Source organism: Desmodus rotundus, chromosome 7 (genome assembly GCF_022682495.2).
Source record: "Desmodus rotundus isolate HL8 chromosome 7, HLdesRot8A.1, whole genome shotgun sequence".
NCBI classification, from domain to species: domain Eukaryota; kingdom Metazoa; phylum Chordata; class Mammalia; order Chiroptera; family Phyllostomidae; genus Desmodus; species Desmodus rotundus.
Genome location: NC_071393.1, coordinates 4,476,241 through 4,501,157, shown reverse-complemented (window position 1 = coordinate 4,501,157; position 24,917 = coordinate 4,476,241). Strand labels below are relative to the sequence as shown.

Sequence of the window (24,917 nt, the reverse complement as noted above, 5' to 3'; positions counted from 1 at the left end):
TGGCTTTTTGTTTGAACTTAGGTTAATAGTACCTTTAAAAAAATCAGAACCCAAACGGCAGATTTCCTAATGGAATTAGGAGTCCAGGTGAGCTTGTTCTCACTTCCTGCCACACCACTGGTCTCTTGAGGGTGTCTACAAATAGATTATTGGGTTGTGATCAGTGTTGTGTTTTATGTATAAGACTTGAGACGGGAGTATATTTTGGGAGTATATTTTCAAAATGTTGTAAAGTCGGAAAATGAGGGTTTTTCTTCCCGCCCCACCCCCAGGCAGAGAACAGAAGTATGAAGATGGAATTGCTTTGCTGAGGAACGCACTAGCTAATCAGAGTGACTGTGTCCTGCATCGGATCCTAGGAGACTTCCTTGTAGCTGTCAATGAGTATCAGGAAGCAATGGACCAGTATAGTATAGCACTAAGGTAGGCACTTAGCTTCCCTGGGGGGAAGGTCAATGAGGGGTAGAGAAGGCAGGGAACTGTCACAGGAAATCTGGAAACATACACATACATTGTGCCCACGGCTGAAAATAGAGTAATAATAGTAATGCTAAAAGAGTAATTTGTGAATTCATAACTTCTACAATTTTTTTCTGAAGTATATTAACAACATTAAAGAACCATTCCACTCATAACCAGCTCGCACCACTATAACACCTGTTTTCATTTGTGTAGGTCATCTTCCTGGCCTTGACCACCACATACATATTTTTATAGGGCTATATGTAGTATATATTTTATATTCTGCTTTTTCAAATCAAAGTGTTGTAAATACTTTCCCATATTTCTACCTACTGTAGTGGTTAAGAACTTCAGCTCTGAAATTTGAATACTACCTTCACCACCTGTTATATTGGGCGAGTTACTAACAAATTTCCTTGTCTATATCTACCTTATTAGGTATTAAATGATTAAATGGGGATTAAATGATTATTCCATGTAAAGCTCTTAGCACTGTGCCTGGTACCTAGTAAATACTAAATAAATAGTGGTATTCTTACAGCTTAACACAGAAGTGATTTCTTTGAGGGTTGTCTGCGTGTCTGTAAGGTCCTGCTGAAGGCCTGCCTTTAACTGAGTGATCGCACCCATTTACCTGTTCGGCAGTTGAGCAGCACTCCCGCGCTGGCATCTCCGTAACCACTAGGGATGCTGCAGTTCCAGTTCTCAGCGCTCAGTCGCAGGCGTGCACACCGATGGATACCACGTGCTAAGTGCTTTCATAGCAGGCTCTAGAAGGCAAGGTGGGAGTGCAGAGGGTGGGGAGCCCTGGTTGTGGGTGAGAGCTGTACGGAAGCCTTCAGAGAAGAGGAGGTGATACAAAGCAGTCTACAGTTACATGTAGGAACGAGGCTCCCACATGGGTTTTGTCTGCTTTTTGGGAGCCCACAAGCAAGTGAGGAAATGAAATGCCGGACTTTCATTAGAGGCAGGATTTGACAGAGGTTAGATGCCGGCTGGCCTGGGATGGTCCCAAAGAAAAGAGGAAAGGTTGTTTAGGAGCCAAATAAATAAATGTTTTTGAGCTTTTGGACTTGGGGGCTTCTACACGTGTGATGGCTCTTAGCTGTTACACTTGAATGCGCAGGTAGGGGTTGCCCTGGGGCCTGCGGTCTAACCCAGGAGCTGACAGATCCGTGCCATGGTAAGGATGGGTGTGGTTAACTACTGAGTGCTGACGTGTTTATTTATATCATAAGAACATGGAACAGTTTACTCACAGAAAAATCAGTATTTTTTGTAATTCTGTAGCTTAAAAACTCAATTCTGTTAAGAAATACATTTGAATTTTTCTGTTAATGGTTGTTTACTATTTTTGTGTTATCTGGTAGCTTCCTCTATCATAAAGCTAGGGGCAGTGTATGAAAAGGTTTAAGAAATAAGTGAAGAAAACCTCAAATTGAGAAGTCTAAAAAATTAGGACAAGACACCTTTTTTCACTTCTAGCGATGGACTCCCTCGACCCTGCCTGTGGAACTGGAGTTGTCCGGAGAGGCCAGGCGTCAGCCGTTTCCCTGCGACTGGGGGTCATTTCACTGCCGGGCCAGGGAGATGACACATCAGCCGGCAAGAAGCAAGGCAGAGATTCAGGCCTCTCCTTTGTTTTGTTGTCCCCTAGTTTGGACCCCAATGACCAGAAGTCTCTAGAGGGGATGCAGAAGATGGAGAAGGAGGAGAGTCCCACGGATGCCACTCAGGAGGAGGATGTGGACGACATGGAAGGGAGTGGGGAAGAAGGGGACCTGGAGGGCAGCGACAGTGAGGCGGCCCAGTGGGCTGACCAGGAGCAGTGGTTCGGCATGCAGTGAGGCAGGCGGCAGCTTGTGGCCACGCTGGCCTGCCCTGCTCCGAGCACTTCCGTGGACTGAAAGAACTGTAGGAGCCCGCTCTCTGGGAGGACAATGACTCAGCATGTGATTGCGGCAGGGGTTTCTGCCCCTGGCTCCATATTTCTAGTAGTGACTTCATTTTTTAAAACTGAGCCTGACCAACCTTCCATATATCTCCATCCTCCCCTGCTCCAGGCAGGGAGGACCGAGTGAGCCTTCTGGGAGGCCCACAGATGTGCTGGGACTTCCAGGACAGAGTGCTTTTTATATAAGTAATTCCTAAACCTGAACACGAGGAATAGACAGTGTTTTGTCTGTGATACTGCGGATGGGTCCCCAGAGCCAGAGTGTCATCTCCTGAGCCGGACTGGGTCGGCCCCTTCAGGGAGGGTTTCCTGTCCCAGAAATCATCCTGGGCTGTCCAAACTTCCCTAGTAACTCTGCTTCCTTCTGCAATGTTAGTAATGCCTTAAGCTGACTGTTGCTATTTTGCAGAACAATTTTCCTATTTGCTAATCTGGTAACTTGCCTATGAGCCTGGGCCGGATCTGAGAAACAGGTGTGACCTAGAGCATGAACAGAGGTACACCTGGGTTAATTAACTAATAAAACTGGTTTTTGTACAGTAATGGTGTTGGGTTGATCAGAATGGAAGCCCCTTACAAATTTTTTTTTGTCACAGTGCATTGATTCAACCCCAGAATAATTTGCCATAAGTATACTCCCTTTCTTCCCAGAGTGTGGGGAGCCGGTAGGATTGGGAACCTCAGGAACACTGAGCTGGTCCATCCATTTGTTTTTTGGTAAATGTCTCTGGGGGAGAGTCTTTGGCCAGATTTTGGGCTGTTTATGGCTGGCTGGCTGGCCGGGGCACTGAGGGCCATACCTGGTTTCGGCATCTGTGGGGCCAACAAGCGGCCTGTTCCCTGGGTTTAGATGCTGTCAGACTCGCCCCTTGTTTAACGAGCAGTGCTTTTGACAGTACAGTTAACCAGAATGTGAAGTGCAGGTGGGGGGTGGCACAGCTAACCCCAAATTCCCATTAAAACAAAATTAGTCAAAAGTGGTACAAAATGTGATTTTTGATGTAAATGGAAATTTCTAAAGTGTAAAAACAATGGAAATGTATAGTAGTTTAGGAGCTCAGAACATCTGATAATTGCAATTTTAAATGGACAAAAAGTTACTGTTAAAGGATCTTACTGAATGAGAACCAAAGCCTGGGCAGCATCATTTGATCGAGCAGTTCCTGAAGAGCCTGCCAGTCAGTGCAGGGAGGGGAGAGGTGGAACGTCTTGGCCATTCCCCAGACTCGGCAGGGAGCAGAGCCCCACCCTCTGGGTCTTATTTCTGCTTGTCAGGTTTACCACGTGACCCATGAAATTCCCTCCGGGTCAGGATGTGCCTTCGAGCGCAGGCCCTGTGCACCCCTTCCATCAGCACCCTTCCATTTCTCCCCTGTCCTGGGCTGGCCCTCTCTGCTCTATGGGGGCCCCTGGTTCAGTGTGTCCTGTCCAGTCCAGGCCCCTCCACCCCAGCATCACCAGGGCTAGATCCCTCGGGCCCTTCCCACTTACAGCTCCAGCATTTCCACCCCGACGGGTTCCCGATGGAAGAGACAAGTGAGGCTATGTTGTTAGAGTGCCTGATACAGGATTGGAAATACTTGGTGGTCCACATCAGAGAGCGGGAGGAGTTTGGCTTGGAGGGGGCTGGAGGTCCCTACTGGTTGTACCACTGTCACTTGTTCTCATAAAAACCTACTGAGGGCAGGGGGCCCCGGGAGGCAGGGGCAGAGTCGGACTGCTCTGCTCTCTATCCCACTGGACCACCTGCTAGGAGAGCAAGCAACCTGACAAGGAGGGGCCACCCAGGTGCCTTCTGGTGTCTGGAGTTTTGTATGTGGGGATGTCCTTCCCATCACTCCCGCCCCCCTCCCCTGCAATTGTTTGTAGCACAGGTGTGGAATCAGGGTTCTAAAAGTCCCAGCTCTCCCTCCCACAGTCGGCCCTGCGGGGCAGGCTGGGCAGTTAGCCTCCATGGCCTGGGCTCCACATCTGCCTGTCTGGTCTGCGGACGGAACAAAGCCCGTGTGGAGTTCAGCATGATGCCCGTTGTGAACGTCATCGCCAGCATCAGGGTTAATCTCAGACTGCCGATGCTTCCCTGGGAAATGGGAGCCTGGTGGTACCACTGAAACCTTGTCCCTGTCTCCTTGAGGTCCCTCAGCTGAGCAGGGAAGCAGAGTCCTAAGGAAGGGCGCTCCCTTCCCTCTGGCTTGGTTCTTCATACTCCAGTTCTGAACCCCTTCTGTGTGCCTGGCGGAAGTGACCCCCTGCAGGGCTGATGGCAGGAGCCCTCCTTGACAGTCTCAGTCTGGGGGCCACTCTCCTGCCTCTGAATTCTTAGAGAATGAGGCCAGCTGCTTACCGAATCTGCTGCTCAAACGAGCATGCTTCTCAGCGATGCAGATTTCCAGGCCCAGAACTGAATTTTAATCCAAGTCCAGGACCTGGGCCCAGGAATTGGCATCTTTGATCACTCCCACCCAGACTTCCCTATTCTATACGGGTGTTCCCTGGTCCAAATAGCAAGAAACCTAAGCAAGGGGGGTTGAGGGTCTCAGAAGCTGCAGGCTTGACCACAAGGGCTCCACGGGGCCCCCTCTGCCTGTGGGTGGCAACTGCTCCTGCAGCCAGGTCTCTGGAGCCCATGCCCAGGCCTGCTCAGCCAGCCCCAAAGCCGCAGGCACTGCGTGTTGCTGGGACCACATTCTCTCTGCTGACAGGCAGTGAGGCCTGACTCAACAAGCACCTCACCTTGGCCTCTGGGGATAGTGGTCATACTGGGCTGTCAGGAATCCCTGGCACTGGGAGGGCCTGTAGAGGTAAGTGCCCTTGTAAGGTTTTCCACTTTCCTCAGCAGCCTCCCTGCCCAGGGGCAGCAGGAGGGGCACCAGTCAGCATCTCTTCCCTTGGTGCACCACAGGTGGGCTCCTGTCTAAGGACCCGGCCCCAGGGGCACCTGAGCTGCCGCCAGTCAGGGCCAAGGTGTGTGGGGTTTTCCCAGGTTGCTGTGGGAGGTGTCAGTTGTTGCCAGCATAGAACATGTCACATTTTACAAACCACACAGTACCAGCAACACCAGGAATAAGCCAGAAGCCCACAACTCAGTCTCCTTAGCAGCCATTAAAACAATATAAAAATAGAGTACCCACGTGCATTGCTGGTGGGAATGTAAAACGGTACAGCCACTGGAAAACAGTCTGGCAGTTCAACAGTGAAAACAATTGTGATCTAGCAGTTCCACTTGTGGGTATGTGCCAACAGGAATCGAAGCAGGGTCTTGAACAGATACGGTGGAAACAACCCGGGTGTCCGGTGGTGGACGGACAGACAGATAAACCAGATGTGACAAGCCCATACAATGGAATGTGACTCAGCCTTTTTTTTTTTTTTTTTTTTAGTATTTATTTTTAGAGGGGAAGAGAGGGAGAGAAACATTGATGTGAGAAAAACATCAATCGGTTATGTCTCACACGCCCCCACCTGGGGACCTGGCCCGAAACCCAGCCGTGTGCCCAGACTGGGAATCAAATCAGTGACCTTTTGGTTCACAGGCCGGCGCTCAGTCCAGTGAGCCACGCCGGCCAGGGCATGATTCAGTCTGAAAAAGGAAGGAAATCCTGACACATGCTACAACATGCATGAACCTTAAGGACATCATGCTGAGTGAAATAAGCCAGCTGCAGAACAAATACTGTATGATTCCACTTGTGCGAGGTCCCTAGGGGGGTCAGATTTGTAGTCGTGAAGTAGGGGCTGGGAGGAGGAGGGGAATAAATGAGGGGTTGGTGTTCAATGGGACCGTTTCCACTTGGACTGTTGGGAAAGCCCTGGAGATGGCGGTGGTGATGGCAGCACAACTGTGAGGACGCACGTAATGCCGCTGACCTGCACTTACAAGTGGGTAGGCCGGCAGGGCTTGTCACAGACACTTTAAAACCTTAAAAACAGTGAAGAAATGACCGATAATCCTGCTATCCAAATAACCCTGTTAACACAAGTATTTGTAATGTGTTATATAAACTGTTAGAGTTCAGCAGTAAGTTGAGGATCCGATTGGCTTTATTAAGTGATTCATGAATTGGGCAGCCTCCTATCTAGCAACCAGAGGGCACTTGGAGGGGCTATGCAAAGTGGGAGGATTTTTGTTTTTTAAAGATTTTTGTTTTATTTATTTTTAGACAGAGGGGGAAGCGAGAGAGAAAGGGAGGGAAACATCAATGTGTGGTTGCCCCTTGTATGCCCCCAACTGGGGACCTGGCCTGTAAGCCTGGCATGGGCTCTGACCGGAAATCAAACCAGTGACCCTTTGGTTCACAAGCCAGTGCTCAATTTACTGAGCCACACCAGCCAGGGCAAAACTGGGAGGTTTTTGCAGGCAGAAAGGGGGACAAGGGGGCTATTGACAGGAGAACAGAAAGGATTATTTGGGGGCTGTGACACCTTTCTTTGGGGGAAGGGAAGCGGAAGGGTTTTATCATGCAGATGCCTGTTCAGGGTCCCATGTGACAGGTTATTGGTGCTTAGCCAGAAAGCTCCAGACTGGTGAAGATTACGTTTCTGGGCGAGGTTGAAACCACAGACCAGGTATGCAGTCTAGGTTGGGTACCACAGGCTTTTAGCACGAGTGATGCCATTCAGGGCCTGTTTTTTTTTTTTTCCTGAGCAAAATGAACACGTGGTTTAAAAAAAACAAAATTAAAATTTAAAATATCTACTCTCCAATCTGTAGTGAATCCCTGTACCTGCAAAATAAGTTTCTGGTAATATCTTCAGAAAAATGGTGCTGAGCTTTTACCTAATGATAGGTGTGTGGAAGGTGCACACGCAGCTTCCTGCCAGGGTGTCCACGCGCTCGCCCTTGTTTGCTTTGACAGTTTCACAGCACCCCCTTCTGTGGATGGCTCAGTTTCAGTAATGTGCCCGCTTTGGTGGGCAGTCGTTGCCAGTTTTGTCTGTATGTGATCATCAGTTTTCAATGTCACAAGCATTCGTTGGCATAACATTCCAAAGGCACGCAGAGGTCAAGTTGCGTGTAGTGAAACCTCTGGGTCTCGGAGGACGTGCTCTGAGGCTGCCGTGAGATGGCTCTCCAGCAGCAGGTGGGGGTGCCTGTTTCCCACAGCTGCGCCGGCAGGGGCATCGTCGGCATTCTTGTGTTTTCCTAGTCTTAGATGTGATCAAGACTCCATCATGTTGATTTGCTCAAGCTGCTGTTCCGTGAGCACTCACCTGGGTCAGGCCAGGAGGCAGACCCTGTGCCTGTGTTACATCCTTAGCCTCACACCCATGAAGCCTGGGCAGGATTAGCCCCGTTTTATAGACGAGACGACTGAATCTTGGACACAGCTGTTTTCGTCTGCCCAGGGTTTCTTGCCCCGGAGCTTTAGTATGTTCCTCACTGTGACCGCCACACAGTTCTCTGTCAGAGGCAGGGCAGGCCGCCCTGAGCACGCCTGTGCTCCTCAGGCTTGCTGGGTTCAAAGGCTCTCTCCGGCCAGTGAAGTCTTCTGTGTTTGTCTCTTTGTAAACAACCCTGGTGACCTCGGTGCTCACAGCTTTTTCCTTCTTTGGGTAAATTCCTGGGAGGAGGATTGCAGAGCAAGTGGGCACAATGATCTTTTTTGGGATCTTTTCTGGTCCTCTCCCTGTGGGGGATCTGTAAGCCTGGGCTGCCCTGTGGCCCTCCCCCAGCTACCCTAGTCTACCCAGGGAGGCCTCCCTGGGCTTCAGGTTGAGGTCCCCAGTTTCCTTCCTCTTGCTGGCGTCCTGAGCTTGTAGGGGACTCTGCCTTTGCTCTCTTGGCCCTTTGGGATTTATGGCCCCATCCCCCCAGGATGGTCCGTGCTGGCTCAGGGTTGAGGAGTGTGTTCTGGACTGAGGTCCGATCTCATCCGCATTGGGGCTGAGGGCAGCGGTGTGTTTGATGAGGGTTATTGTGTTGGGGGCTGTGGTGCTGGCTGCTTGTGTCCTCTGTGAGTTTCCATTCTTTCCCCAGAGCCCCCCTGGACTCCCAACTAGGAAGGCCGAGCCTGTTGGAGGGAGGGCATCCCTCCACCACCAGGTGGAAGCCTCAGGTTGAGGGCTGTGTGCTTGTGGGCAGCTCCCTTGGCCTGGCTGTGCCACCATGTCCCTTTGGAAAAGGATTGTACTCGGATGGGTCCCCTTTCCCAGTTGTTGGGTGTGGGGGGTTTTGTGGTGGGGATGTCAGTACTGAAGCCATGGAGTGGGCATGTGGGAAGGGAGTGGCCTGCAGGGCTAAACCTCGGTCCCTGTGGGGTCATGACATCTGCTTTTTGTGGCCCAGTTCCCCTTTCGCATTGGGCCAGCTGGTTTGCCCTGAGCCCCTCTCAGTCCCAGGTCTAGTCCTTCCTGCATGGGCCTCTGGCCCAGGGAAATTGTGTTTTAATTTTTTCACTCACGACTTCATTCCAATTTCAACTTCTCAACACTTCCTGGCTGCCTGCTGGACATATTTGTCTTCCCGCAGCTGGACTCACGTGAGGAACACAGACTGCTTTTCCAAATGGGGCCATCTGGGTCACGCTCCTTCAGAAATAGACCATATTTAATCAGTTCTTACAATGTTATTGGTTATATTTGGCATTGGCTCTGGCATCTTCTAGTATCCTTTCTGTTTGTTCTTTTTAAGTTTCTTTTTTTCCTTCTGTGGATTTGTTAGTTTTGCCTCTGGTTACATGCAGACCCGTGCGTTTACGTCCGACGTCAGCCGAGACCTCTGCCTGCTCCTGCGTGGCAGACGCCTTCACGTGACCCTACTATTTATCCCCGTGACCTTCTAGAATTTCCTTCAGTAAGAGTCTGCCAGTGAAGAATGTTTGTCTGAAAATCTTTCTTTTTACCTGGGTTCTTTAAACACTGTATATCCAGGTTTGGGCTTCTAGATTGCTGGTCAATTCTTTCAGCACCTGAGGCTGTCATTCTACTGTCCCTGGGCCTCCGTTGTGAGGTCAGCAGTGACACCTGTCACTCCTTCAACAGTGATGCCTTTTTATTCCCTCTGCTGCTTTTAAGATTTTCTCTTTGCTTTTGGTTTTCTGCACTTCACTACACTAAGTCTGAGCTGATTTTTTTTGTTCTTCCTTTGTGATTTGTTGGGATTCTTGCTTCTGTGGATTGCTTTTTTTTTAAGATTTTTATTTATTTTCAGAGAGGAGGAATGGGAGAGAGAAAGAAAGGGAGAGGAACATCGATGTGAGAGAAACAATTGGTTGCCTCTCACATACCCCCCCATCTGGGGACCTGGCCTGCAACCCAGCCATGTGCCCTGACTGGGAATCGAACCGGCGACCTTTCGGAGCTCATTGCTACTGGAATGTCCTTGTTTCTCGCCCCTCAGTTGACAAGTGCAAGGAAATGCATTGTTCATATGCACACAACTAGGAACAGTCCTGTGTGGAATCGTGTGTATCAAGTTAAACATGAGTTCGCCCCGGTTTCTCCAACTGTAATTACTGCATTGGTCACCCCGACAGTGAAGAACCTGGGTCCCGCCTCTGCTGTCTGTGTCAACAGCGTTTTCAATTGCTCTCAGCGACCATCACTGCTGGGGACTGTTAACCTCCTCCCTTTTTATAAAATGAATGGTTAGAATACTATACAGACTGCTCTGCACTTGAGTATTACCGGGCAGACGTGTATTAGACTTCATTCCTTGCCGCCACATGCAGATCCACCTGGTTTTTGAGGACTGTGTAGTAGTCCATGGTATTAACATTCTTCGTTAACTCAGCATCTCTCTTACTGATATCCATCCAGGTTATTTCCATTCTTTGGCTCCAACAGTGCTGCAGGATTATTTTTGTTTTTGTGGACATGTGTGAGGATTTCTCCAAAATGCTTGATCAAAGGTTATGGCTATTTAAAAATACCACAGATATTGTCAAACTGCCCTTCAGAGATTGAGCGACTTTATATTCTCACCGTCGGTCTTGAGTACTTGTTTCCTAATGCCAGCTGCAAAGGGGAGATTGGTATCTACTTTCATCTTTGCCGATCATACGTGAAGGGAATTAGCTGTGAGCGAATCTGATTTCCTAACTCTAGAGGCATATTCTATTCTGCAATTTTTATCTTTTTATGTAGTCAGTTTATTGCTCTTCTTCCAGGATTTTGTGTCATGCCTAGAAAAGCTTTTCTTCCCCATTTCCTCCTAGCACTTTCCTGGTTTGCTTTTTAAACTTCAGATCTGCAAACACGCACAATGAACGTCTACATACATCATCACCCAAGCGTTACTGACAGAGATAGAGCCCAGCTCGCCTGCCCTCCTCCCTCCCTCCTGGAACTAAGCACTATCCTATCACCTCCCTTAGGGCTGGTGTCTTTGAACTTGTTACCTGTTTACTACTTGCCCACTTTAGCTTTATGCCTGAATGTGAATACACCTTTGGCTCAGTTTAGCTGATTTTTTTTGTGAGGACTTCCTCACAAAGGAAGCTGTGCACTGACTTACACTCTAGTGCATCTGCTCCTGCACAGGCGGGCAATGGCCCTCGGGCCACGGGAGAGACTATTACATGGTTCTGTTTTTCGTGTTATGAACTTGATGTACATTGCCCTTGGTCTCACTGTGCAGGGAGATTTATCTCAATGCCTCCAGTTTATTCATTTTCATTGCTGCAGTGGGACTTCAATATGCCTCAAATGTGCTTAACCATTTTCCTGCTGCTGTCGATCATTTAAGTTGTTTCTAGTACTTTTCTTTTATAAACATCATGTGTGAAAAATTCTAAGGTAGACCTAGGAGTGGACCTGCTGGGTTGTAAACTAAAAGCGTCTGTAAATTTACCAGATGATACCCACTTGTTCTGCAATGGAGGGCCCATTCTCCACACCCTTGGTATCAGAAGACCCATTTTTTGATCAGTTGATGGGCGTGAGATGGTATCTCATTGACTTTAACTTGCCAGCAGAGTTGAACTAGGGAGGGAAACACTGACTGGTTGCCTCTCACATGCTTCCAAGTGGGGATCTAGCCTACAACCCAGGGATATGCCCTGACCAGGAATCGAACTGGCAGTCTTTCAGTTCACAGACAAGGTGCTCAATCCACTGAGCCACACAAGCCAAGGCTCCATCTCCATTTTAAAGATGGCCACTGGCATAATGAACAATCCAACTTTTACTTACTAAGCTAAAATGCCACCTATTTGATTCAAGTGCCTACTGGTATTTTCACGTATCATTAACATAGGAATTATGTATCCTTCACGTTAAGATGTCATTGCCCACCCTACCCCCAGAATCATTAAACTTTCCTAAGAACCAGGTGTTTGCACGGATCCAATATGCCTCTTGCGTTTTGTTTACTCCTAGGCACTTCCCCTTCTCTTCTCTGACGGCACAACTCTTTGGAACAGTGCAAAGTAGTGGGCAGTGGTGGATGGTGAGTGTACTTCTGATGTTTCATTACTTTTGGCTTATTTTTCATGTTATAAAATGGGAGTTATAGATTCTCTTAAGTTTTATGAAATGTTTTTTTCATGTATGTAGAGTCAATAGGGCTTGTCTTTATTAGGTTTAAAGAATCATCCTACTATCCTTGCATCGGCTGTTTTTTTAAGTGATAAAAGAATTATCTTAGGGAATTTAGAAAGTAGAGAAGAGCCCCACCCCTATCCACCTTTGGCAGATAAGCACTAAATAACCATCAAATAAATGAATTTCAGGACCTGCCTCAGTACTACATCATTTGTATTTTCTATATTAGCCATAGGAACGTAGAATTTTACGTTTTGCACCTGAACAGTATTAGAACCATCTCTCCAAGCCACAGGCTTTTTAATCATGTCCATTATCTCTGAAAAGCTGACTGCTGACACGCTCGGCCTTCCCTGTGCCTGAGGGGAGACAGTGGAGCCAGGGCAGAAACACCTGATGAATCTCGTCACACAGGCAGACCCTCTACGCCTCTGCTTTCCTACCCAGGAAGTCAAGTCCAAGAACTTCCCCCTTTTATACGCACGAGGGCACAACTGCTCCGGGCTATAGGCCCTCGGTGCACGTCACCCCCACCCCCAACAAAACAGGCGACACCACACTGTGAACTTACGCAGAATAGATTTATTTACCTGAAATGGACCATGTCTGTGCACTGCTTTTGTTACCAGCACAGAAATGAACTGATCTCTATTTACAGTCTAAAGTCAAACATGCGCTGTGATAGACTCTTAGAACTTTATATTAAGATAAATGCATCACAATATTTGTACTGTACCAACATCTGTCTACTGCTTCTGATTTCATTAAATAAGTTACATTTAATACAGTGCAAAATAGCTGTTTGCACACTCAAAAAATAACTGAAGTTATGAACTGGAGGCCTACACTTTAACCATTCAACACCTGTAGTGTTTTCAAAAAATTTATAAATAAGCAAAACTGTACAGGGCCAATTAAAAAGTAGCATGTTTCAATGACACCATAGGGAAGTCTGGCTACTTACAACTGAAGGCATGCATTACAACCGAATATTGAGTATTGTACATTTATATAAGCTATGACATTTTGCACAGAGAAATACAGAGACTTAGCTGATGGCGCCTAAGTTCTTGGATAAGGTTTCAGAACCTCCTTCTTGCAGCAAAGAAACCAAAATTCTCTGGAGAGGTTTTCTGATTCATTAAGCTAAATTGTACATTTGTAATTATTATTTTAATTTAAAAGCTAAAAAACCCCATTGGTAATACACATTTCCTCCACATAACACACAATAAGTTGGGGACTTTTTCTAATTTTCTTTTCCCTCCCAACATCAATCATGCAGAGGGCTGGTAGATGTGTTGCTAAAAACGCACATGCACGCAACCGAACACCCTTACATTTCTGCAAAATGGCTTAGGAAGCGGTTACTCCAGTATTGCTGAAAAGGAAAGAAAGAGGAAATCAGCTTTATGAACTATGGGGAGGAAATGTGAGAATAACTACTTAAGACTAAGAGTAATAGTGACAGATGAAAGGAAGTATTCGGTTTGATCTTTTAAGATTTAAATACCAGCATTTCTGATAAACTGGCCCTGAGGCACTGCCCACACAGAGTAGCATCTAGAAGCACTGGCTCAGTGACACAGACCACCTGGCTACAGAGTGGAGTCCCCAACCCCCTGGCTCTCAGGAGAATCCCACCAGGCGGACACTTAGTCACTTCAGGAGCAGTAGGAGTGAGCCGGGCAAGAGAAGGAACAGCTGTCGGTTAGCAGTGCAGGGAGATGAAGCAGAAGTGAGCAGTGTGGCAGTCAGCACCAGGGGCCTGCCAGGGGCCAGGGGCAGCCTCCGAGTCATAGGCCCAGCCCTGCCCGGTACCTCGGCTGCTTATCGCTATTCCCTTTCAAGAAAGAAGGCCGGAGGGCCAGGCTTGGTGGCAGAACTTGGTGGTTCAATTTAAAAAGCAATGGCCAACTTAGCTCTGCAGACACAGCAGGCTCTGGGCTGTGGGTAGGTGCTTGGCAGACACCGAGCCAATGCCCGTGGCCTCATATTGCTGAGGGATGCCTACACACAGACATTTAGGGGGCCGAGGCCCCAATTTGAGGGTGCTGTGGTAGCAGCTGCTTGTGAGGGGGGCTGGCAGTGGCCCTGCTTGTCCACGAGCTCACACAGCTGTGCCGGCAGAACATACTCCCTGTCTTAGAAATGCAGAACGAGCTGTGGAGGGGTGTCCCCGAGAGGGGAGGGCTGTGTGAGCTTGCCATCTTCTGGGCAAAGCTGAACCACAGAGGCCGGGCAAGCAACGGGGCAGCATAAAGCCAAACCTCGCTGAGAAGGGGCTCAGGCCAGAGCTGCACCGCATGGTGAGTCTGAGGAAGATGCCACCCCATCCACTTACTGGCGGTGGCAAAAGCAGAGGCCAGCAGTGCCTTCCTGCTGTGTGAGGAGGGGGCTGGGTGGAGACCCAAGGCCAGGGATGTGCCCACAGCAACACAACCGCTGAGGAGGCACCAGTGCAGACTTATTTTTCAGAGGCAAAGCCCGAAGTGGCGCAGACACAGGGACTCTTCTGGGGGCTGCGTTCCCTACTGCCAGCTGCCTGGCCTGAGGGAAGTGGGTGCCCTAACCACCTCCGTGGGCTGGACAGGCCTGAGGCTGAGAAACCACAAGGCAGCGCCAGCCCAGGGCCGTCTGGGGCTGTGCTGGTCTCCTACAGCAGCTCACAGCACTCAGCTTATTTTTGTAAAGGCCACTGAATGGAGGAACTGAGTCAGGAACGTGACTATTTGGTTAGTTTGGTTTCCACTGAATAGTACACCACCCAACAAGCTCAGACGTCCTGTTCTAGCTTGTGCAGCCAAGACACACTCCTTGCATTTGATCCACTCAGCCCATTTTTTACCCCTCATGATGCTAAGAAAAACCAACCAACCAACCCTGGCAAAACCTACCCCCTCTACATTCCCTGCAGAGCAAACCAACCCCTCTCCTCCAAAAGCAGCCTCAGGGCACCAGGCCAGGACTCTGCATTCAGTCTCCATGGTCCACTTCCACCTCCTTACACTCAGACCCCTGAACTTGGCAACAGCACCTGTCCTGCCTGATACCTGTTAACTTCCCCCCGAACTTCCAGCACTGACATCACATCTTCCGGCTGAGCCTGCAACCAGGGCTCAAGTACCTTCACAACAACACTCGGCCTCACAGGGAGGGAGCTGCCGGCCCACTGAATACAGGCTGCTGCCTAGGCCTCCTTCACCCTGCTAACGACAAGGCTGGTTGGCTGCCGGCCGCGCAGAGCTGTGCCCTAATAACTGTGCTTCAACATACCCTGGGGAGAGAAGACAAGTCTCAACTGTGACCCAGAAGGTGAAGAAAGGTGGCCTATTTAAGAGGACCCAAGGATACGTGAGTTCACTGGTTCAGTTACATGCTTTCACTAGTTGTTTGCTTTTTAATGAACCAAGGTTCTGGAATGAGTCCTTCCAGCTCACAAAGATTAAACTTTTTGTGTAACAAAGATTCACAACTGTTTGTGAATCCTCACCAGCACTAGCAAAAAGGCACAGGCCCCTCAGCCTGTCAGTCGGACCAAATCGGAACAAGTTCTCTTCCCCTCGGCCCTCCCCGACATCTGGCTATGCCACTGTCCTAGGCAGCCAACCGGCCCAGGTGTCACAGGTAGCCCGCTGCTCTCACGGACGGCCACAGAACACAGCAGTGCTTGACACCATACTGGTAGCTCACTTGGTGGCAGTCACCTCAGGCTAACGCATCTGAATCGCAGTGATACTCACATTAGTTGATGGATGTTGGAAGGCATTGGAGGGGAACACCACAGTTAGGACTGTTAATGACTTACACACGGCTGGTAAGACTGATCTGGAACATGCGCAAACATTCGTCATAGTACGACAGTGGTGGTTAGTGCCACGTTCAAATAAAAATAGTTCTATACAATATGTTCATTTGGTCATGAGCTATTTACACATTTTACAAAACACACACACACACACACACGCACACATACACTTGCCCTTATGTTCTCTACACCAGGCTAAACAGGCCAGCAGGGACTTGCATAAAATGAGTCACAGGTGACTGCCTATACATTAAAAAATAAAATTCCTACAACTACCTACGCAGCAGAACAGGATTCTTCTTCCCCTTGAGCACAGTGAAAGCGAAAGGTCTGAGCTAAGAACTTAAGTTGAACACATCTATGACAGGTTCAAGCTAAGCCACTTAAGAGTTAAAAACAAGGCAGTTATTTTTCTGTCCATTTAAAATGTTTTATTTTTTTAAACTAGATTGTGAAGTGCCCCTGAAATAGGCAATGTTGGCAAAACAATGTCTGTTACAATAAAATACACTAGACATTTAAATAAATAACCTTAAAAGCTACATGAGGGGACATGAACCCAGTCAATCGAATCTGGAACAATGTTTTCTGCACAAGCGAGAGAACAGGCATACCTCTTGTTAAGACTGATGTAAACAGAACCATCGAAATCCTAAGGAGAAGCAGCCGAGTGGGGCCCGGGGTGGGGGTGAAGGTGGGGGTGGAGGTGAACCGAGAGGGGTGAGGGAGTGGCAAACCAAAAAATACTGACTGAGGTAGCAGTACTCTGCCCAGTGCAGAAAAATTGGCTTATGAATAAAAATCAGACTGTGATCTCAGATTAAACCCAGATGATCATGCAAAAGACACAGTACATGCTATTTCATTTTAGAAAAAACCACACACATTCACTTCCTAAAATCTGCTGCCAATTAATTTGCTGACAATGTCTGCTGGCTCAACTTTTTTTTTATACAAGGATGAGTATTAAACAGAACACTGTACATGCTTTTTCATCTACAAAAAAATATTTGCATAAAATAGTGTTAGTTCTCTGTACATGTCAATGGACACTTTAATTATGTGTATAAAAAAGGAAAATCTTGCCCCACTGGAGTCAGAAAAAGCGAAACAAAATCTAGAGTATGAACCCTCCTTCACCAGCCAGTACGTTCATGTGAAAATTCAGCAGAAAGACAGTTGCTTTAAACAATAAAAAATTAATTGATTAAGTTAAACATCTTCTTTATGTAAAACTGTCAGTCAAGACCAGAACATATCACTAAAGTTAGTGTCTGTGCTATACACCCAGATCACCAGGGGCATTATGAGCAGCACAAACGGCCAGGAAATCCCATCGGTGCATGCCGAGAACGAGCAGGATTTGGTGGCAGGCTGCACACACTCTTTACCAGGTTCCAGGTAGTTGCGGGCCACAAACTTGAGCGTCTCGTCCATTAGAATCACAGGCAAGGAGATTTTCAGCACCATCAGCCACTGCGTCAAATTCAGTGGTGTGATCTGGAAGATAAGCTGAAAGAAACCAGAGAAGCCTCGTCAAGCTCCCAGACTTGCTGGCAAGGCAGCCAGGCCCCAGCCCGGGTCCCTCCACTGCTTACTGGCAAGGGCTCCACGTAGAGGATCAGGAAGTGGAGTGACATGGACAGGCAGATGGAGCCAACGAGCCAGATATTCTCCCAAGGGGGCATCCTCAGCAGGGACTGGTTTTCAGACAAGCTGCAGAATAAGGAGGGGGAGAGGGAGAGAGAGGTACGTAAAACAGGCCTAACAAAAAGGTATGTGTCACAAGTAACAGAAATTGTTCAAACTATGCTTGAATAAGTGGCAGCGAACTTGGCATTACCCACTGACCTAATTCTACTGGATAAAGTTTCTACTGCAGCAAATTCAAGGAAAAATGTTCAGATATAGGACAACTTCCAATTTTAAATCTAGGCTTTGGCACAGCAGATTCCATTTCATTGGGCTCAAAGCGGCTCACTTGCCCTTGACACTTAGGTTATTTCTGAAACTTCCATTTTTGTCACTGGCTTAATTGGTTGATACCACTTGTCCCAATGCTAAAGGGAAAAAGTTCCTTCCTTCCCTGTGGGCACTGGCATACAGGGGTACTGAAGTCCCTATTTTTGTCCTCCACCGTCTCTAAGGAACACGTGGTGGCTAAATACTCCCACGACTTCCTGGAGATGACGACGCTTGTGCTTTAGAAGCCAGTGCTGCTTGATCTCCTTTCTTTTTGGAAAGGAAGAGCTTTCCTGTGATCCTGAGTCAACCACGACACACACAGTCCCACAGTGCTCTGGCTGTCAGAGCTCTTAGCCCAGCTTGCCAACACGACTCACTGACCTGTTCAGGGCGTTGCACATCTCTATGGTTACTAGAACAGAGAGTGCCATTGTCATTGGGTACGGGGATTCAAAGATTGCACAATCCACTCCTTCAAAGTCTGGGTTGTCCTCTTTACACTGTAGGAAATGACTCTGCAACAAAAGCCCAATAAAGTTCCTGATCAGCCAAATACATTGTCCTAAGTCCACAGACCAATTCCACACTAAACCCAGAACACAAACCCACACAAAGACCTCACCCCATTTTCCACAGAAGCTGAGTCCTTCAGAATAATCTTAGATACAACTGCAGATTCTTTGAGCCTTAAGATTATCTGACAGCCACCCAAAACACAGAAAGCTCAAGGACACCCTTAGTTGTGAGGGCTTGCAACACAGCGCACCTACGGCACAGAGAGGAAGATGGCTACCTACCAGCTGGTAGAAGGACACTCTTGGACCGCCGTCGGCAGCAATGAACCACCACGCGGCAGCACCCACAGTAGCAGCACCCACATAACCTGGGAATAAACATTGCAACGCTGACACATGTGGCGTTTGCAGCCTGCAGCATTCACCGCAGCTCCAGCCCCATGGGCCATTGCTATACCCAGAACACATGAACAAGGTGTGTCAACGGCAACTGAGCTGCCTGTGCAAAAGCAGCTGGACTGAGGACTTCTGCAAGGATAGGGGTCTGGGGCACAGAAGAACCAGGCAACTTTTGCTCCAGAATTTGTGAGGAATTGGTCCTACTGCACTGGTAGGCCCTTTACCGTAGCCCTGCCCTGCTCGAGTCCGCAGCCAATACACATTAAGGGTGCAGGTATGTGTCCTCCACATAAGGCCTCAGCATTTGGCAGGACCAGATCACACCATCCATGACTTTCAGACAAGCTGATGTTATCAGATGTACACTAATTCATTTGCTCCATCAAAGGCTTGGCAGAACCTTTATATGGAAAGGCTGTTAAGAGCAGCTAGAGCAGAACACTGAGCAACACAGCAATGCCTGAAGGTGATTCTACACTACCCCGCCCCCCACGCCACCCCACCATTACCTTCAAATTCAGCAAGTTTATTACAAAGAAGCAACAAGGGATAGCAGGGAACACGGGGGCTCAAAAATAAGGGCATGTCCCACTGTGGTAATAGCATCCACCAAAAGGTACTTAAGTGCACACCCCAGCTATTTCAACAGAGCAGCAGGCAGCTGGTGCCCAGGGATAAGGCAGGGATACACTGATGTGGAATAGCCAACAAATAGGAATAAAAAAAAAATGCAGCACACAGGGCTGTACCGCATGCTGTCACTTGTTTCCTAGAGCACCTGTGGAAGGGCACTGACTGGCTGAGAGCCTGCCCACATGCTGGGTTGTAAGTCACCTTTCCATGGAACCCTAAGGAAGTTACTTAACCTCACTGGGGCTCACTTTCCTAACCTATGAAACGGGGAAGAGAACTAGCACCTGGGGCAGGAGGATGAGGTCTACTAGGGGACGTGTGGAGAAGAGTGTGACCTGTGGCCGCGCTCCACACCTTTACCAGCTACTGCTGATGACCACTCAGGGCCCTGTTCTCATTCAGGGAAAGGAAACTTCATTTTATATCTTGGCAATATGAGGCCTAAGTCATCCCCATATCCCTTTGCCCCTGAATCAAATCTGACAATCTAATTCACAAAGGTCCAGGATGAAGATGCTAAAATAGGGAATAACTTTACTACAAACTCGGTATACAGTGCATTAAACCGTAAGAGGGCAGCCTCTACTTTTTGCTATCCTAATACAGGGACAGAAGAAAAATGTGCTTTTAAGAGATAAATATACAAAAAAAATTTGTTTCTAAGTCAATAACATTAAAAAAAACAAAAACAAAAACAAAAACTACTCACAGCCAATAGCCAGGTAACGGAAAAAGAGCCACCCACTGATCAGTGGTTCCTTTGGATTCCGGGGTGGCTTATTCATGATGTCCAGGTCAGGGGGGTTGAACCCCAGTGCTGTGGCAGGCAGGCCGTCTGTCACCAGGTTGACCCAGAGCAGCTGGACAGGAATTAAAGCCTCAGGAAATCCAAGGGCTGCTGTCAGGAAAATACTGTTTCCACGCAAGGAAAGGAGAGAGAGACTCCAAGTTATTTTTTGCCACTATCCAAAGAGCATCACCATGCCCTCCCCCTCCATAAAAATTCGCGGACAGCAACAACGGATACCTGAAACAACATATCTGGCAATCATAAAACACGATACCCAATTTCAAATTACGGTTAACTTTTTGAAAGCCAAAGATTCTGTTATTTTATATAGTTGATTTAAACTCAGCTATATGAGTTTTGTCTGCAGCTGCAGACAGACCCCCTTCTTCACAAGGGCTTCCTCCTCCTCGCTCAGCCCTCCCTCCTGCCTCGTGCACAGAGACCAAAGCTGCTGCCATAGGAAGAACAAATATGGAAAACGGGTTAGCACAAGCCGATTTCAGATAAAGGAATACAAGTAACTTGCCATAGGGACCTACCAGACAACCTCCCCAACGTTCGATGAGATGAGGTAGCGGATGAACTGCTTCATGTTGTTGTATATTGCCCGCCCCTCCTCCACAGCGGCCACAATGGTGGAGAAGTTGTCATCAGCCAGGACCATCTCGGAGGCGGTTTTAGCCACGGCGGTGCCAGAGCCCATGGCAATGCCGATCTCAGCCTTCTTCAGAGCAGGAGCATCGTTCACACCATCCCCAGTCTGAAAGGGAACCCAACATCACTAAGTGCTTCCCTGCGACTGGTTCAGAAGGCAGTCCTAGGTCTTAAAACTACTCTAGAATCTTCCTCGCATGCAACACACGGCCAACTACTGGTAATGGAATCCTAGAGAAACTACCCAGATGATGATAAAAACCAAGAAATTCCAAATCTAGGAGCTATTACTAAAAAAAGTAATAGTCAAAATTCGTACATGTCCAAAGATACTCACCATAGCTGTAATCTCATCAAAAGACTGAAGAAATTCTACAATTTTAGACTTGTGGGAAGGTTCGACTCGAGCGAAACAGCGGGCATTCAAGCACGCATCTCTCTGGGCTGAAGGACTGAGCTCGTCGAACTCCCGACCTGTAAAAGCCTTTGCTGTCACATCCTCGTCCTGCCCAAAGATGCCAATGCGGCGACAGATGGCCACAGCGGTGCCCTTATTGTCCCCAGTGATCATGATGACCCGGATGCCTGCTTGCCGGCAGAGCTTCACAGAAGAGGCCACTTCAATTCTCGGAGGGTCCAGCATGCCCACGCAGCCAACAAAAGTCAAATTGGTCTGCAGCAAAAGAATCACCTTATTTTAAAACAGGAAGTTCTGGTTTTCCCCCCAGTGTGAAACTGGGCTAGTTACACATTAAGAGCAAAGGTTTCTGCATTTTCTGATGCTAAATTCTGTAACTTTGACTCTTATCTAAGATTAATATCCACACTTCAGATAGAATTCCAATAAGAAACAAAACTGCTACATTCTTACTATGAAATCATTAACTTTTATGATGATAATATTCTGAAGTGAGGGGAATAAAACATTCTCAGGAATAAAGGGCATTTTGGAGTCTCTCAACCCCTGGACACTCTGACCTTCAATAACTAATGAATGTTTTAAAAATATTCCCAATTTCTTAAATATCTTAATTTGTATGAGGTTATGTTACAAAATAGGTTTTACAAGTTTGTTTAGCTCAAGTTCTGATCAATCTACTTTGAAAATAAGAGACCATTAAACTGTTAACTATGTATGTTTGAAGCAGCAACCTAAATTATAACGGTGATGCATTTGGCCTGCAAAAAAATAAGTAACCACACTCTCTCTTGGCAAAAGCAAGACTCATCTGACCTTTTACCGAAGGAGTGCTGTTTGAACACAATGGATGGGCAGGGTGTGGGTGAAGAACTTTTCATTAGCTGACCTCATATTTAATAAAGTTGGCAGAGTCCTCAAGGTTCATTTCTTCTCTTCTCAGGGGGTTGTCATGAGTGGCCAGAGCCAAGCATCGCAGTGTGTCACTGCCACTACCCCATTCCCGAATGACAGACGTGATCTTCTGTTTGACTCCAGGCGTCATAGGGACTTTAGTACTTCCAACCCGAACGTGGGTGCACCTGTCAATGACACCTTCAGGAGCACCCTGGAAATGTGACAGATTGAGATCAACAATAACATTTACTGGTTCATCCCGGATCCTAATTCTGGAAAGAACATCTCAATTGCAACCTGCTGTACTTGCCTTCACGAACATTTTGCTCATTGACGTCCGGCTTGGCTTGTTTGGTGTACAATAAACTGACATTGATTTTCTATCGCGTGAAAACTCTAGAGTGAATTCTTTTTTCATCAACTGTTTAATAACCTATGAATAGAACACATATGGAATACTATTAGATGACTCTAAATTTTTCACTAGTTCAAAAAACATACACTGAGCGCCTATTATGTGACAGGCACTGGGAATATAGCAATGAACAGTAAACAAAACACAGTCCTGCTGTTATTTGTGGCAGTCATTACAGATAATGCTCCACTTTTTTTTTTTTAAAGATTTTATTTGTTTATTTTTGGAGAGTGGGGAAGAGAGGGAGAGAAAGAAACATCATGTGTGAGAAATATATTGATCAGTTGCTGCTTGCGGGCCCCCAACTCAGGCATGTGCTCTGACTAGGACTCGAACCAGCAACTTTTAGGCTCGCAGACTGGTGCTCAATACACTGAGCCACACCAGCCAGGGCAATGCCCAATTTTTAAGCTCCACGATGCTACTGATTTCCCTTCCCTGAGTAGTTACAGGTCTGGAATCAATTCTAAACCTCAATCTCTGTGAAGCTGTCTTCAAGCTGAGGGATTTAGTCACCAACCGACAACAGATACAGCAGACAATGTGGCTTTGCACCCTCCACCACCGCCACCACACTGATTCACCTTTGTCAAGCTAACCTTGTAGTTGTGGGTAATTCTGCTTGAACACAACCTGTTACAATTTTAATGTTACTAGACTTGATTTGAGAATGTTGTGTTGAGAATCTTTACATCTCTAATATAAAAAAACATTAGCTTGTAACTTCCTATTCTCGTCACATCCGTGTCAGGTTTTGGCACCCTGGCCTTATCAAATGAGTCAAGAAGGCTTTCGTTTTCCTTTTTCTCATAGTCCACGTAAGACTGTTTTTTCTTTCTTTTAAGTGTTTGACAGAATTTGGCACTAAGAATTTTTGTGGGGATAAAATTTGAATTATAGTCAATTAATTTAATGGATATAGGATCGTTCCATTTTTCTTGTGTCAATTTAGAAAGTTGTGTTACTGAAGGGATTTGTCAATTCTACACTAGTCAAATTTATCCAAATAAAATTGCTCATAATGGGTTCCTGATCCTGTTTAATTGCTCGTTTTCTACTTTCTTCAGAGAGAAGCTCATATCATTGATTTTTAACCTTTTTCTAAAATGTACACTTAAAGCTATACATTTCCCTTGAAACAGTGTTTTTGGCTGCATCCTCCAGTTTTCATGTGGTTTGTTTTCAATATTGTTTTGCTCAAAATGTTTTCTAATTTCCACTGTGGTTTCTTCTTTTGCCCAAGGGTTATCTAAAAGGGTTGTCCAGCTTTGAAATATTTAGGGAATTTGCTAATTATCTTTTTGTTATTGAATTCTAGTTTAATTTTATTGTGGTTAGCAACCATTTGCATACGTTGTTAAGTCTTGTTCCAGGGACCAGCTATACGGTTTACTTTGGTGAACGTTCCTCATGCATGTGAAGTGCACATTACAAGTAGCATAACAGAAATAAGGATTAGGTGGAGTGTATTTACAGTGTTGTTCAAATCTTCCATACCCTGACTGATTTTTTCCATCTGCTTATTCTATCACTTACTGAGAGAGGTATATTAAAATTTCCAACTCTGCCCTGGCTGGAGTGGCTCGAGCACCGGCATTTGAACCAAAAGGTTGCTGATTTGATTCCCAGTCAGGGCACATGCCTGGGTTGCAGGCCAGGTCCCCAATAGGGGACGTGTGAGAGGCAACCACACATCGATGTTTCTCTCCCTCTCTTCCTCCCTCCCTGCCCCTCTCTCTAAAAATAAATATATTACAAAATTTTTTTTCCAACTCTGATTATGGATTTGTCTATTTTTACTTTTATCTTTGTCAGTTTTTGCTTCATGCACTTTAAATGTGCTATTAGAATTACAGTGCTGAAGGGGGAAATAAAGTCAAAAGCAAGCTCTATGACAGATTTCGTACTGTGACGTCTCCTGTGCTGCTGAAGGAGATCTAGTAGATGGAAAACTGGTAATGCATGAGAGAGGGGGTGGGGCTAACTGCACCAGGAGCAGCTGGCTTCTGCTAGAAGCAAGGACAGTCCACTCACAGCACCATGGGAAAAGGCACACCTTACTGGCAATTATCTATTGATTACCTTTATTTTCTTCAGATAGAGAGCCAGATCATTTCACCTGGGAGTGAACATGGGGAAGGAGACACTGCAAGTGTGCGGAGATCAGGGAGAGTTAGCAGTCTGAGAGAGTGAGAAAGTAAATGTGTGGTGTGAGTGATGGGCAGCATGAACAACACACCAAGTGCTAATACTGACCGAGTTGCAGGCATTTGCTCGTTCGATTTTAGAAAGACCCTTCAATTCAGTATCAAACACATTCATCTTCTCTACCAGGCAAGTGAGAGCAGTCTCTGTAGCTTCTCCAACTTTTTCATACACACCCTTCGCCTGTATTAGTTAAAGACATACAAAGTGTAAAAAGGGAATAGTGGTAAACAAGTAGATTTGTCATTAACAAAGACACGTCCGTAAGAGGACAACCACGATCCAGATGAAAAATTTACTTGCAGCACAGGTGTGCCTC

The 24,917-nt window shown here is 46.9% G+C and overlaps 2 protein-coding genes across 7 annotated transcripts in view; one reads left to right on the top strand and one right to left on the bottom strand.

Moving 5' to 3' along the window:
* ANAPC7 (anaphase promoting complex subunit 7) overlaps positions 1–12,416 on the top strand; it is a 28,524-nt gene extending 16,108 nt beyond the window's left edge. For 3 of the 5 annotated variants that reach the window (XM_024566858.3, XM_045200839.2, XM_024566859.3), the window contains 2 exons: positions 273–423; positions 2,120–2,959. In XM_024566858.3, coding sequence (XP_024422626.2) covers positions 273–423; positions 2,120–2,309 — 341 coding nt within the window. In that variant the 3' untranslated portion in view covers positions 2,310–2,959. Of the gene's footprint in view, positions 1–272; positions 424–2,119; positions 2,960–11,734; positions 12,180–12,226 lie in introns of those variants that run through there. The other 2 variants (XM_045200841.2, XM_045200840.3) reach the window with 2 other exon arrangements.
* Positions 12,417–12,461: 45 nt separating this feature from the next.
* The window catches only part of ATP2A2 (ATPase sarcoplasmic/endoplasmic reticulum Ca2+ transporting 2), a 49,991-nt gene continuing 37,535 nt past the window's right edge, over positions 12,462–24,917 (bottom strand). Inside the window, exons 11-21 of one of the 2 annotated variants that reach the window (XM_045200838.3) lie at positions 24,650–24,781; positions 22,289–22,411; positions 21,971–22,189; positions 21,001–21,336; positions 20,549–20,769; positions 19,929–20,131; positions 18,470–18,555; positions 18,054–18,187; positions 17,306–17,423; positions 17,099–17,219; positions 12,462–13,280 (exon numbers count right to left, since the gene is read on the bottom strand). In XM_045200838.3, the coding sequence (XP_045056773.1) occupies positions 13,267–13,280; positions 17,099–17,219; positions 17,306–17,423; positions 18,054–18,187; positions 18,470–18,555; positions 19,929–20,131; positions 20,549–20,769; positions 21,001–21,336; positions 21,971–22,189; positions 22,289–22,411; positions 24,650–24,781 (1,707 nt within the window). In that variant the 3' untranslated portion in view covers positions 12,462–13,266. Of the gene's footprint in view, positions 17,220–17,305; positions 17,424–18,053; positions 18,188–18,469; positions 18,556–19,928; positions 20,132–20,548; positions 20,770–21,000; positions 21,337–21,970; positions 22,190–22,288; positions 22,412–24,649; positions 24,782–24,917 lie in introns of both variants that reach the window. The other variant, XM_024566857.4, reaches the window with a different exon arrangement.